Consider the following 14,020-nt stretch of genomic DNA (forward strand, 5'->3'; position numbering starts at 1 on the left):
CTGGTCTCAAATCATTTCCCAGCTGGGAGATACCTAGGAACCAGTTATCTCTTTGAGCCTCAGAGTCCTCATCTCTCCCCTCTACTCATTTGGGGTTGAAGGGAAGGTGATATGTGCATGTGTAGTGAGTAGATGGGGAAGGCAGGGAGACTTCTGTCAGAGTCTAACAGAGACTAAAAGGTCTACACATTGAAATATGAAGGTGAAAATTTGTAGAAGAAACATAGAGGGGCAGCTAGGCAGAGCAGTGGATATAACACCAACCCTGGCGTTAGGAGGATGTGAGTTCAAATCCAGTCTCAGAAACTTGATACTTACTAGCTGTGTGACCTTGGACAGGAAAGTCACTTAACCCCATTGCCCCACAAAAACAAAAAGAAAATAATAGAAGCAACATAGATTCTCCCTAAGATCCATCCTATAGGAGGTCTCCATACATACTTAGCAAATCATAGTCCTAAACTACCCCCCCCAAAAAAAGCAAAATTAATCACTTTTACCAGCAGATGCATGCAGGGGCAATTCTGGGCTATCTATGATGGAGAATACCATCTGTATCCAGGGAAAGAATTGTGGAGTTTGAACAAAGACCAAAGACTATTACCATCAGATTAGGAAAAAACCCACTATCTTACTTTGTAATTTTGCTATCTCTTGTTATCTCTTATACTTTATGTTTCTCATCACATCCAACTTAGATCAAATAACATCAATGTAAAGACTAACAGACTGCCTTCTGGGGAGGGGAGGGAAGCAAGATTAGGGGGAAAATTAAAATTCAAAATAAAATCTTTCTAGAAAAAAGAATTTCTCATGGGGGCGGCTCAGTGGCGTAGTGGATAAAGCACCGGCCTTGGAGTCAGGAGTACTTGGGTTCAAATCCGGTCTCAAACACTTCATAATTACCTAGCTGTGTGGCCTTGGGCAAGCCACTTAACCCCATTTGCCTTACAAAAACCTAAAAAAAAAAAAAATTAAAAAAAAGGAATTTCTCTTTGTTTTTCTGTCCCATTACCTGGTTTTCTTTCTTCTCCCTTTGTCCTAATTCCTCACACAGAAAATGACTCATGTGTAAACATGCCAAACACATGTACATGGGCAATGGTCACCTGACTGGTCGCCCCTGAGGAGAGGGGGCTGGGATGAGATCACGTAACTTCAAACTACGCATGTAGAGAAATGTCAGAAAACTGTATAACATGTAATTGGGAAAATAAAAAGAAATTATCAATTAAAAAAGAAACGATTCCAGTATAGGAGGGACCCGGCGTCCCCTCCAGGTGGACCTCTGAACAGCACCTGCCCCAGCCTCTCCCAGACCCTCTCTTCCCATCCCACAGTTGAGGGTGGGCTGGCAGGAGTCAAGGTTAGTCATCTGTGAGGCAGAGGTGACCCGCTTCCCAAGGGGGCTCCTGCCCAGTGTCCACCTTTCCCTAGACCCTGGAGGTCCTGGTGGAGCTACTTTTGGGGGGGATGCTTTGTAAAAGCTAGCCTTATGGTCTACCATCCTTTGAAACACTTCTTGGATCTGGCTAATTGCTACTAACTGGTCATCATGGCAGGAAGCCCACCAGTGGGGCTTGGGAGCCACAGCAGAGCCCCTCAACTCACACCTTAAGCACGTCCTAAGAGATGGGGACACAAGGGAAGCCAAAGCCATTCCCTGCCCTCAAGGGGCTTACAGTCCCCAGGGATGACCTGAAGGGGGCACCTGACTGGGGGAGTGGGAAGCGATGGGACCAGCTGATGGAAGACCCAGCACAGCTGGAGATCCCCAGCCCTCCAATCAGAAGCAGCTGAGGGGGCTGGGTCAATCATCATGCTGAGATTTCAGGGGTGTGGGGGATACCTTGGGGGTCCCCAAGGAGACCCAGGAGCCAGTCATCCATGAGAGGAGCTCCCAGGAGAGCAGGCAAGCTCCCTGTGGTGGTGGATCTTGGAGCAAAGCCTGGCTTGGGCACCGGCTCAGCCCCCTCCCCCCAAGTCAGGTTGTGCCTCAGTTTCCCTATCTGTCACAATGACCAGGCTCGAAGGTGGGGGTCTTAGATGTCATTTGTTTTTTTTCAAGGCAATGGGGCTTAGTACCTTGCCCAAGGTCACACAGCTAGGCAATTAAGTATCTGAGGCTGGATTTGAATTCAGGTTCTCCTAACTCTAGGGCTGGTGCTCTGTCCACTGTGCCACCTAGCCGCCCAACCCATGTCATTTTGAACAATGGGCCATGGGAACATGGTGGGGGGGATGGGGGGAGGAACTCCCCTCCTTCCTCAGAGGATGTGCCTTGAGGGCAGGGTCTGCCTGGCCATGGGGCTGGGGAGGTCTCCCACTGAGGCTTCTTCCCTGGGGGGATGAGGTCACTTACCACCTGCCCCCCCACACACACACACACTGGGGCACCCCCCACCAGACCCTCGCTCATCTACTCACTCTCCCGACCCCCACCCCCACCCTCTCAGCCAGCTCCTGCCCTAATCCACAGAAACTGAGGCCATTGGTCAGCTGCTCCCCTCCCCCCATGCTCCGTTCAGGTATCACTGGGTCAGAATGCCCCCAAAGGTCGTCCCCACAGTCCAGTGAACTGGAAGGCTGACCCCAGGGGCTGCCTCCACTCCCTCTCCTCTCCCGGCTCAAGCGCCCCATCAGCTTCTGCCCCACCCCCACACTACTCCCTCCAAAGCGACCAGTGGTCTCTCCTTGGACCCCCTGGATCCCCCCAATCCTCCTCCTTTCCGGCCTCCTTGGCTGGATCTTCTTCCAGACTGTGCCCTCTGACCCAGGGTGGCCCTCAGGCCTGTCCTGGCCCCCCAGACTCCTTACTGTCCCCATCTTTCTGCCAAAGTTCCCTCTTGCATCTCAGCTGTCCTGCACCAACAGACGGCCAGGAGCTGTCACCGACCCCATTACCACTGCACCCTTCCTCCCTTTGGCATTACTGTGGGGGCACCCCATTGCATCCAGGCCCTCGGGCCCCCACCTGGGTATTTATCCTAGGTCCCTCCCTCTCATCCCCCCCACCCCAGCTCCAATATGGTACCAAGGCCTGGAGATTTCTGGTCCCTCCTCCCCTCCCCCAGACTATGGCAGCAGGGCCGGGGGTCCGCCTGCCTCGGCCTCTGCCCCCTCCCATCCATCCTCTCCACCCTCCAAAGGGATGTCCCTGAAAACACAGGTTGGATCGTGTCCCTCTCCTCCCATCACCTTCCATGACTCCAGGAGCAGAAGAGATCCCCCCTCAGCCTCTGGAGCCCCTGGACCCCTCCAGTGTTCTCGCAGCCTACACACCCCGGCCTGGCCGGGCCTCCTGGCTGTCCTGCCACAATGGCCCCCATCACCAGACTCTCAGCATCTTCTCAACCACTGTTCCCCAGTGACCCTCCTCCACCAGGCCCCCACCTTCTCCAGGAAGCCCCCCAACCTCTCCCGAACTTTGTGTGATTGTCTTTGGAGGTAGCCAGGGCCAGGGCCCCTCCCTTTAGGAGCTACGGGCTCCCCCCACCAAGGGATGGGGAAAGGGGCTGTGGCCTTCCAGGGTCCCAGCACTCCCCTATCAATACCAGAGGGGGCAGAGGAGAGCTGAGAGCCGCACTCAGTGACCCCCTCCATGAAGAAAAAGGAAGTGCCCACCCAGGATCCCTCCCCTCACATGGATACAGGAGGAGTCAGATTCCAGAAGCATGTGGGACCAGACATGGCCCAAAGCTTGTGACTCGTGTGTGGTATGTGTGCCTGTGTGAGTGTGTGTGTGTGTGTGTGTGTGTAACCCCTAAGCCTTTCTCCTCCATGAGGTCAGCCCTTAAACCCCAAGCAGACCCAGGCCTGGCCAGCCGCTGCCATTCCGGGCGGCCTCCCTTACAAGCTCAGGCCCTGACTGGAGGTGGGGTGCGGTCTGGAGGGGTCAGTGGTCCAACCCTGCTCTTTGACTGGCCCTTCTCTAGACAAGATCAAACCTGGATGGAGGACAGCTGGGTCTGGGGTCTTCTGACCTGAGGCCATAGCTCAAGTTGGCCCTGAGGCCACTTCCATCCCTAGCTCCCCTCCCTGTGGCCCTGGGATGAGAAAGATCCATACACCCCACAGGGCTCAGCACCCAGTAGGCGCCACCTCCATCAATTTGCGCAAAGCTCAAGAAATGCTGACTAGCCATTTATTAAGTACCTTCTGCGTACAATGCCACATCCATGAAGGCCAGGTCCTGGGGGTCTCCTCACACCTCAGCCTGTGACCCAAGCCGTGGACCCACCAGCACCCTGTCCCCCGGCATGAGTCCTTGGGAGACAGGAGCCTGCCACGCAGCATCCTCTGACCAGGCTCATACCTGGGGGTGGCACAGATGGTGGCACAGAGGGTCACTGACCGGGGGACCCACCTCCCAGCTGTGCCCAGCCACCCCTGGTGGAACCCAGCCTCCGTGATGGATTTGTGCACCGGGGTCACAATCTGGCCTGGTCTGCATCCCGCGAAGCTGTGGTCAGTCTAGAAACAGAGACAAAAACCCCCAATAATGTGAGAGGTTCCCCTAGAGGTAAGGGAGGCTAAGACCCCCTCCCTCAGCACCGGCAGCTGGAGAGAAGCCAGGGTTGGGGCCCTGACCCCGCTGGGGGCCAGTCACCTGGCTAGTTAGAGGCTGAGGGGCACCTGGGCCCAGGGGTCTGCTCTGGCCCATTCAGATTGAGTCACAAGAAAAGCCCAGGAAGGGGAGAGGCCTTGGGGGGGGGGGCCCAGGCCACCCTGCTAACTCACTCAGAAGATACCACAGGAGAGCTGGGCTCTGGGCCTCACCCCGACCTCGGACAGGGGCTTGGGAGAGGGGCCATAGTTTCCTTCAACTCCTCTACTAGGGGAGTACTAGAGGCTGTACCCCTTCCTGGTTTGAGGGGATCAGCTCCTCCAAGAACTCCACAGGTAGGCTCACTATGCCAAGCCTGGGCCACTGATTGGGCAGCATTTTCAGGGGCTGCTCTCGGCACTCTGCCCTAGGACCCCCACCCTGGGAGGGGCTGTCGCAGCCCAAATGAAATCACCCCTGGGGTTTGCGCCTCTGGGAGAGTAGGCAGCCTGGGAGAGTGGGTCCACTTAGGGAGGTGGAAACAGCGGAGGAAAGTACGGCCAAGCAGGGAGTCTCACTGAGAAGGGGGGCTGCACCCCAGGATCCAGCCTGGCCCTTCTTTGTGGGGGTGCTGTAGGCAGCAGGGAGGCAACCCCTGGCCCAGAGAAAACCCGGGGAAGGGGGGCTCAGGGGCGCAGAGTGGATGGCACGGCTCGTCCAAAGTTGGCAATGTGAGGGGTAGAGGAAAGGCCAGGTGGTCAAGTCAACCAGCATTATGCCAGGCCAGAGAGAGCCAAAGCAGGGCCACAAGAGGGAGGAGAGGAAGAGCAGAGTAGCCAGGGTGGAGGGGCCAGGCCCCAGTCCCCAGAGGCCAGGGGCCAACAAGAAAACATTGAGTCCCTATCGGGGCTGGGGGGGGGGGGGTCAGATGGGTGGGAATTGTACCCAAACCGCAAAGTAGGAAAAGGGGGATAGGGGACAGAGACACAGGATTTGTGGAGGAAGAAGGTGCCCTCAGATGGGGGGAGGATCTGGAGGTGGGGTGGAGAGTGGGTAGGGATGAGGTGGGGGATCAAGAAGCCTGGCCAGGTCAGAGAGTCAGGCTGGGGAGGACTCTGAGCACCAAGTGAGGGAGGGGTGTGGGTTGTGCTGGACCTGGATGGACCTGCCTCATGCCCTTAGCTATGTGGACGATGGGTGGAGAGACCCAGGGTACAGACCAGCCAGGAAGCCGGGCAGGGAGTGCAGGAAAGTCAAGAGGGCTGGCAAGATGGCAGCGGGGAGTGGAGAGAAGGGGGGACCCTCCTCTGGGGCCTCCAGGCTGAAGCTCCCCAAAATAAACATGGGACGACAGCTTCTCCACAGAGGGTGTGGGAAGTGGCGAGTGGAGAGAAAACCGCAGAGGGGCCACCGTGGAGGCACGCCTGTGGGGAGTCAAGGACCTCCTCTGGGAAGCCCCCTGAGTTCCACAGACTTGGAGATGTCTCCCCCACTAAAGTCGAAGCTCCCAGGGGGCAAGAAGGGTTCCCTCCCCCACAGGAGACCCTACTGAATCTCAGAGAAGAGGAACCATCTGCTAGTGAGAGGAGAGGGATCCGCAGCATCCTCAGGTCAAAGGAAGTGTGGTGGGGTCCCCTGGGGTGGGGGTCCCCAGCATCAAGTCCCTATCTCTAGGCAGGGCTTGTGACAGCAGAGTGGAGGGAGGGGCTGTGAGAAAAGCAAAGGGCTGAGGGCCTGAACCACACTGGCCTTCAAAGGGGGGTGTGTGGGGTCCTCCCCCTCCCCTTCCACAAAGGTTGTCCACCAAAGCCACCCCCAGCTAAATATAACTACAGTCTACTGGAATCAAGGGCAAGAGCCAACAGAAACTGGGAAAGCATGATGGGGGAGCAGCCCAGAACTTCCCAACTCTAGAACCACACAAAGCCACCCGCCCCCAGCTGTTTTCTGCTTTGTAGAATACTTTGGGGTTTGGGTGCAATTCCCATCCATCTGACCCCCCCCAGCCCCAGGCACCCCATAGGGACTCAATGTTTCCTAGTCCTTGTGACCTACAGGCTGGTTGCACTGCCTCGAGGGCTCAGCAGCCCCTCTGCTCTGGCCACTCTGCTCTTCCTCTCCTCCTGTGTGGCCTTGCTTTGGCTCTCAGGCCTCCTTCGAGGGTGATGCCTAGAAAGCACTGTGAATACTTTCAGGTGGTCTACAAATGTTAGTTGTAGTTCTTCTAACAGAAGTCCTTGGGATCAGGGGTCCTGGATTCAAATCCTAACTCCACACTCCCTGAGCCCATTTCCTGCGGCCATGGGGATGGAGGGAGGGAAGGTCCCAGAGAGGTGGTACTTCTATCACTGTTCTTGTTCTCTTCTCCACCCTTCATCAGAGGATCTTCTCATATGTCTGGGATAGTTAGCACAGTGATTTGCTTCATCTCCCCCCATTAAGTTGGGCGTTCCTTGAGGGGAGTGCCCTCCTTGGCCTTTCTTTGTATCCCCAACATTGAGCACAGGGCCTGACCCATACTTGCTTCCTTGTCTGCTTTCTGGACCCCTCCAAGAACCATGCTCCAAAATGCATACAATGACCAAGTGGAGAACATCCAAGCAGTTATCCCCCTGACACCGTCACTCCCTCCCTTCTGCCTCTGCTGCCACAGGGACCCTTTCTCCCAGCTTTGGAACCCAGAACCTTGATCAGGGACTTTCCTTCCAAGAACAATGGCAGGTTTGATCAAGGTTCTGGATCTCCCCCATTGGAATGGAGACTCCCAGTTCTGGAGGCTCTTTGGGGCCCTAAATTCTTCATTCCTTCAGGAAGCCCCAGAGGCTCAAAGGAAAAGGTTGGATCAGAGCCACAAAGCTTGGGGTTCAGCTCTAACCCAGACTTTGAGGCCAATGAAATGGAAGGAGTGGCACTTGAATAGGGCAAGTTTCTCTGGAGCTGGGCTCCATGGGGTAACCTTACCTGTGGAAGACCCTAGGGTAGCTGTGGATGGACATGTAGATCTTCGAAGGGGAGTTCTGAGTAAGGGACGCATTCGATCCAAAGTCTTGTGCAGAAGTTGCCTTAATGGCCTGGGGTCCCATCTACTGCTGCCTAAGGAGTGACCCCTCACACACATTCTGCCCTTCGGCTGCCATCAAAGGAGAGCCACATCCGTCATTCACCCATCCCTTCACACTAAGCTGATACAGGCTTCTCTTTTGTAGGAGTAGCATAACCACAACTGTTCCTGGATTTGTGGGGGCCTCACTCCATGAGACAAGCTCCTGCCTCCCTCTCTGTGGCCGTTCCTTTGTCGTCAGCCACGACTCATGCTCCAAGCGCTCTGCAGCATCACAGCTTCCCCTTGGATCCCATGTGTCTTTTCTGGTGCTCATTGAGGTTGGAACGATGGCTGAAGGGCTTGCCGCAGATGCCACATTTATACGGTCTCTCTCCGGTGTGGATGCGCTGGTGGCTGATGAGCTCAGAGTTTCGAACAAAGGCTTTGCCGCACTCATTACACACGTAGGGCTTTTCCCCAGAATGAAGTCTCTGGTGCTGCCTCAGTTCAGAGCTCCCTCGGAAGGTCTTGCCACACTCGTTACACTCATATGGTCTCTCGCCTGTATGAATTCTCTGGTGATGCACAAGGCCAGAGCTCCCCTTGAAAGTCTTTCCACACTGGCTGCACTCATAGGGCTTTTCTCCTGTGTGTATTCTCTGGTGGCTGATGAGGTTAGATCTCTGACTGAAGGCTTTCCCGCACTCGTTACACTCATGAGGCTTCTCTCCAGTGTGAATCCTCTGATGTTCGGTAAGATTGGAGATCAAGATGAAGGCTTTTCCACACTCAGGACATTCAAAAGGTCTCTCTCCAGTGTGGATTCTCTGGTGCTGAATGAGCTGCGAGCTCTCCCTGAAGGTCTTGCCACATTCGTGGCATGGATAGGGCTTCTCTCCTGTGTGAATTCTCTGATGCTGCCGAAGGCCCGAGCTCCTCATGAAGGATTTCCCACACTGGTTACATTCGTGGGGCTTTTCTCCAGTGTGAATTTTCAGGTGTTCTATTAGGTTTGAGCTCTGGCTGAAGGCCTTGCCACATTCATTACATTCGTGAGGTCTTTCTCCAGTGTGAATTCTCTGGTGTTCAATGAAATTTGAGTTCCAGTTAAAGGCTTTCCCACACTCGTTGCACTGATACGGCTTCTCCCCAGTGTGAATTCGCTGGTGTTGAATAAGGGTAGTGCTCCGACCAAAGGCTTTCCCACACTCGTGGCACTGATAGGGTTTCTCCCCAGTGTGAATCTTTTGATGGTGAATGAGCTGTGAGTGTGCCCGAAAGGCCTTCCCACACTCGCTGCACTCATATGGTTTTTCTCCAGTGTGGATCCTCTGGTGTTGAATGAGGTTGGAGCTCCAAGCAAAGGTTTTCCCGCATGCGCCGCACCGGTAAGGCTTCTCTCCAGTGTGGACTCTCTGGTGCTGGAGCAGGTAGGAGCTCTGGCTAAACACCTTCCCACACTCACGACAGCTGCAGGGCTTCTCCCCTGCATGGATCTTCTGGTGCTTCATGAGATCTGCACTCAGGTCAAAGCTCTGGTTGCACAGGTCACATGCATGGGGCCTGACTTCCAGGGGAGGTCTCCTCCGGGAAACAGGGTCTGGGTCCCTACCAATGCTCTGCGCAAGTTCAGCACGTGCCTTCTCCAGCTTCTCCGGGGCAGGTTTCTGGTCTTCTGTAGACATGTTCCTGGGATCTTGTCCTGCAGAAGGGGATTTCTTCAGCTTGTCCTCGGTGAAGATCCCCAGCAGTCTCTCTGACCTGCCCGGACAATCCCAGGCTTCTCCACATTCCAGGCCCCAGGAAGCTTCCACCTTTGCCCCTTGGGAATCTTCTTCAGACACTTCCTGCTTGGGAGTCCATTTCTGGTCCTTGGCCTCAGTCTCAGGATCTGAAAGTAACAACAGAAGCCGTCAAAGGCTCTTCAGCCTCAGCTGAAGTTCAAAACTGACCTCAGACATTTAAAAATTACTGGCTGTGTGACCTTGGCCAAGTCACTTAACTCAATGTTTTCAAAAAACCAAAAAACTAATAAATAAATAAATAACACCCCCCCCCCCAAAAAAGAAGGCTCCCTTGGGCGGGGAAGGACATCAAAAAGGGCAACAGTAGGCCAAGAATGAAGTTAAAGGACAATCAGCCCTAAGAATGTGGCTTTGCCAATTCTCAGAGGGTCTAGAAGTCAGGGGAGGGAAGAGAGGTCTGTCAGAGTGTTCACAACAGAAGATAATACTGGGTCCCAAGAATTTGAGGTACAGAAGAGGGAAGGGGTGGGAAATTTGGGGGTTGGGAGGAAGGTATCGGGGCTATGGGCTAAGGGCTGAGGACCCAGTCAAAAGGGAAGCAGTCCCTACCCTCATAACGCTCACATTAAGGAAGGCAAGAAGGGGCAAAAACCCAGCACAGCCAGTAAGAAGTAGTGGCTGCTGGTGACAGGGAAGATCCCTGTCTGACTCCCCCCAAAAAAATCCCATCTGTGGTTCCACAGCGGTGCCCTCGCTTCTCTCTCCTCTCTCACCCACCTGCACTCCTGTCTCTGGGTGGGTCCAGAGCCCCTGGTTTGTCCCCTTCTTCCAGACTAGGGATTGCTTCAGATTTGGAAACTGGAAATAAGGGTTAAAAGAGAGAATACTGTGACCCTCGATGGACCTGCAGAGTTTTAGAGCTACAGGAGATTGGGGGACTCTCAGGGCACAGCGAGAATGAATGCACCCAAGTTAGGATCCTGAGGCTGGGGTGGGGGTGGGGGGGCAATCCAATAACCCAACCAGAGCTCACTCAGCAGTTGGGAGGGAGCACAGGCCCTGGGGAGGAAGACCAAGACAAAAGGCACCACAGCATGGCTAAGAAGGGATTGGAGGAGGATGGGGCTGTCCCCATCGTCCCACACTGGTAAGGAACTCTCCTACAGGGGGCAGCTAGGTGACACAGCGGACAGAGCACCAGCCCTGGAGTCAGGAGGACCTGAGTTCAAAACTGACTTCAGACACTTAATAATTACTGGCTATGTGACTTTGGCCAACTCACTGCCTTGCAAAAACAAACAAATAAATAACACCCCCCCAAAAAAAAGAAACTCTCCCACGGGCTGAGCTGCTGAAGTCATGTCCAACACTCATAACCAGCCATCTGTCATATGTCTCCTCTTTGGTCCTGAAGTGACCCCCTTCCTGCAAACTCACTGGCTCCAGTCATTACAGACAGGGAGAGGCTGAGAGTCCCAGTCTGTGTCCCTGCAGGTCTCCCAAAACCCTCTGGTAAGTGGTCATGACCCCTTGAGGTAGGCGCAGCATTGAGTGGAGCCCCCATTGTCTCCTTGCTTCTGGGGCAGCAGTTTTCATCAGCCAGGCCTAAGGACCAGGGCGTGTCCATCCCTGAACCTGGCCCTGCTATGGCCAGCCCCAGGTCAAGGGCTCCAGGAACCCAAATGAGGCCAGAAGACCATGCCGAGCCTATTCTCAATGACAAGTCATTGCACCTGGAAACAGCAGGCCCTCCCAGTGGGGAGACTGCTTTCTCAGACAGGACACAATCTTAGTCCAGTCATTTTTGTTACTGTGTAAGAGATAAAAGATTTCCCTGACAAGTCAGTTTTCACCTCTTTGAGCGTGCTGCCTAACACCTGGTGGGGACTGGGCCTCACCAGGTGAGGGGGGGCTTCTTTCCAAAGTCACCCAGCCCAGGTCAAGCAGAGGCCCTGATCCCCTCAGAGGAGTGACAGTACCCCACTCTTGGCAGCCTCAGCCCAGCCTACCAGAGGAGCCGCTCCTCGGACATCAGACCGGGCAGCTTGGGTTCCTGGCCAGCTCTTATGTCCCAGCATCTCCTCCTTGCTCCAAGCCCCACCTTCACCGTGGTCTTTACCAACCCTCCCCCACAGCTGCTGGTGTCCCCCTTATAGGACCCTGGGATTCAAGAGTGAGGCTGGCTGCCTCCTTAGTCTTTGGATCCCCAGTTCCTGTAGGTAGGAGGCACTTGACCAATACCTCTGGGTGGAAGGAACTGATCTCCACCTCTAACATCTCCCTCCTTGAACAAAGTAGGGCAGCTCAAGTGTAGGATGTGCTACCATGGAGAGTGGACAGGAGCCACAGCCCAAGAGGGTTTGAGGACAAAGGACAAAACTTTAGGTGACCAGAAGCCATGGCTGGACCCTGGCATGGGGTAAGGTGGGGGGGGGTGGCATGCAGCAAGAGAAGAGCCTAAATCATTGCAGAGAAGGGAGGACAGAGACATCGGGCCCCAGCCTAGCCCCAGCCTGAGACTTTTTCCTCCCCTCTTCTCTCTCTTCCCCACCCTTTCTCTCCTCTTTCCTGTCCCTCCCCTCATCTGTCTCTTCTCTCTCTCTCTTCTCTCTCTCTTCCCTCATTCATCTCTGCTTTTCTTTTTTCACAAGGGTGTCTGGAGAAGCGATGACTGGACACCCTGAAGGTCTCATGGAAGAACTTTAGAATTACATGTACGGTATGGGAAACACTGGTGCAGGACCGCCCAGCATGGCATGCCCTCATCAGTATGGGGGCTGTGCTTGTAAGCCTAGAATATTCCAAGCTTGTATTGGTCTGATCAGCCACAGTCAGGCACACATTCTCAAACAGAGGGATGTCATTTTGGTCTTCTTTGATAATGAAGAACAAGACCCAACCACCCTCTTTCCCCTCCTCCTTTCTCCCCTTGTCTGTCTCTCCCTCTCTTTCCCTCTCCTGTTTTTCCCTGTGTCTCCTCTCCCTCCTTTTCTTTTCCCTCTATATCCTGTCTCTTCCTCTCTCCCCTTTCTCTCCTCTCTCCCTCTCTTCAGTCTCTCCCCCCTTTGTCATGCCTCTTTCTCCCTCTCCTTTCCAGTCTCTCCCACTCACTTCTTTGTTCTCTCTCCTCTCTCCACCTCTTTCCCCTCTCCGCTCTCCTGTCCTCTCCTCTCCCTCCCACTCTTCTTGAGCCTAAAGCAGAGCCAGTAGTGGAGCAAGCCTGTTCCCAGGAAGGATGGCCTTGGTTGCTGGGGCAGCCCCGGGGGAAGGATTCCCCCTCCCTAGGGGAGGGAGCCCCCTTGGCTTAGGGAGAGCAGACCTCCCAGGTCCAAGCCCAGAAGTGGGCCCTGGCGGGCAGAGACCCACGGACCCACCCTGCAGGCATCAGAGGAGGGAGAAGAGGGAGGCAGGGCCCGGGAGGCCAGGACAGGCAGAGTTCAGGAGAGTCAGAGGAGCGGCGTCAGGGAGGCTCCCAAGGAGGCCCCTGGGCCCGGGTGTGGGGGAGACTCAACCTGCCCGACATGGGCGATGGGGTCCCGGGAGCTGGGCCTCCAGCAGGCTCTGAATGACTGAGCTGAACGCTTCGGGACGGCTGGGGGCCAAGCAGGTCACCCAAGAGCCCCCAGGAAGCACCCCAGGAGGCGCTGTCTGTGGGACCCCAGAGCCCCGGATCTGCAAGAGGCAGCCCCGTCCCCCCCACGGGCCTTGAGCAGCCGGCTCCGTCCCTCCCCTGGCCCGGGGGAGGCTCCAACCCCGACCCCTCCTCTACAGGCTGGGGGCCCCGTGCCCCCGGGGCCGGGCAGCACGCGCGTACCTGGTGGGCATCCGGGAGGGCCTGGCAGCCCGGGGGGCTCGGGGCGCGCTGCGGGGTCGCCGTCGGGCCGGGGGGCCCGGGCCGGGGGGTGGCGCCCCTCCTCACCCCGGCCCCCGTGTGCGCGCGCAGCCCCCAGCCCCCGGTCGCCCACCGGGGCGCCTCCCTGCAGGCCCTCCAGCAGGCCCGCGGCCTCGTCGCCCGACGCGGGGCCCTGGCGGCGCACCCAGGCCTGCAGGCCGGCCGGCAGCGCGCTCAGGAACTGCTCCAGCACCAGCAGCTCCAGCATCTGCTCCTTGGTGAGGCTCTGCGGCCGCAGCCAGCCCCGGCACAGCTCGCGCAGCCGGCCCAGGGCCTGGCGCGGCCCCGCGGCCTCCTGGTAGCGGAAGGCCCGGAAGCGGCGGCGGCAGGTCTCGGGGCCCGCGGCCCCCCACGCCGCGGACATGGTCCTTCCGGGGGGCGGCCTGGGCAAGCGCAGAGAGAAGGGGCGGCTCGTGGGGGCCCATGGGGGGCCGGGCGGGGCGGGCGGGGCCGAGCGCAGGGCACCCCGCCTTCCTCTCCCCGGCCGCCGGAAGTGGCCCGGCGTCGCCCCGCCCCGTGACGTCACGCCCGCGCCGGCCGCTCTGGGCCGCCGGGAGGAGCCGCGTCTCGGATGCTCCGGGCTGCGCGCGGAGGCTTCTGGGAAGTGTGGGCGGCGCGCGGCTTCCGGCTCTCCCTCCCCTCCCCCAGCCCCCCCCAGGCCACGGGCGCCTCCCACGTGACGTTGCCCAGTGCCCGCAGAGCGGCCGCCAGGCCCTGGGCGCGAGTGGCACCGTGCAGGGGGTTCGAATCCTGCTCAGCCGCCGGACTTCCTAGCTGGGGGACCTTGGGCAAGT

The 14,020-nt window shown here is 56.9% G+C and overlaps 1 protein-coding gene across 2 annotated transcripts in view; it reads right to left on the reverse strand.

Moving 5' to 3' along the window:
• Positions 1–13,691, reverse strand: part of ZNF497 (zinc finger protein 497) — a 35,378-nt gene extending 21,687 nt beyond the window's left edge. The window contains exons 1-4 of one of the 2 annotated variants that reach the window (XM_074220170.1): positions 13,149–13,691; positions 10,112–10,192; positions 7,963–9,480; positions 5,989–5,993 (exon numbers count right to left, since the gene is read on the reverse strand). In XM_074220170.1, the coding sequence (XP_074076271.1) occupies positions 5,989–5,993; positions 7,963–9,480; positions 10,112–10,192; positions 13,149–13,590 (2,046 nt within the window). In that variant the 5' untranslated portion in view covers positions 13,591–13,691. Of the gene's footprint in view, positions 1–3,386; positions 4,474–5,988; positions 5,994–7,507; positions 9,481–10,111; positions 10,193–13,148 lie in introns of those variants that run through there. The other variant, XM_074220169.1, reaches the window with a different exon arrangement.
• Positions 13,692–14,020: the final 329 nt, after the last annotated feature.

Source organism: Macrotis lagotis, chromosome 1 (assembly GCF_037893015.1).
Source record: "Macrotis lagotis isolate mMagLag1 chromosome 1, bilby.v1.9.chrom.fasta, whole genome shotgun sequence".
Taxonomy (NCBI): domain Eukaryota; kingdom Metazoa; phylum Chordata; class Mammalia; order Peramelemorphia; family Peramelidae; genus Macrotis; species Macrotis lagotis.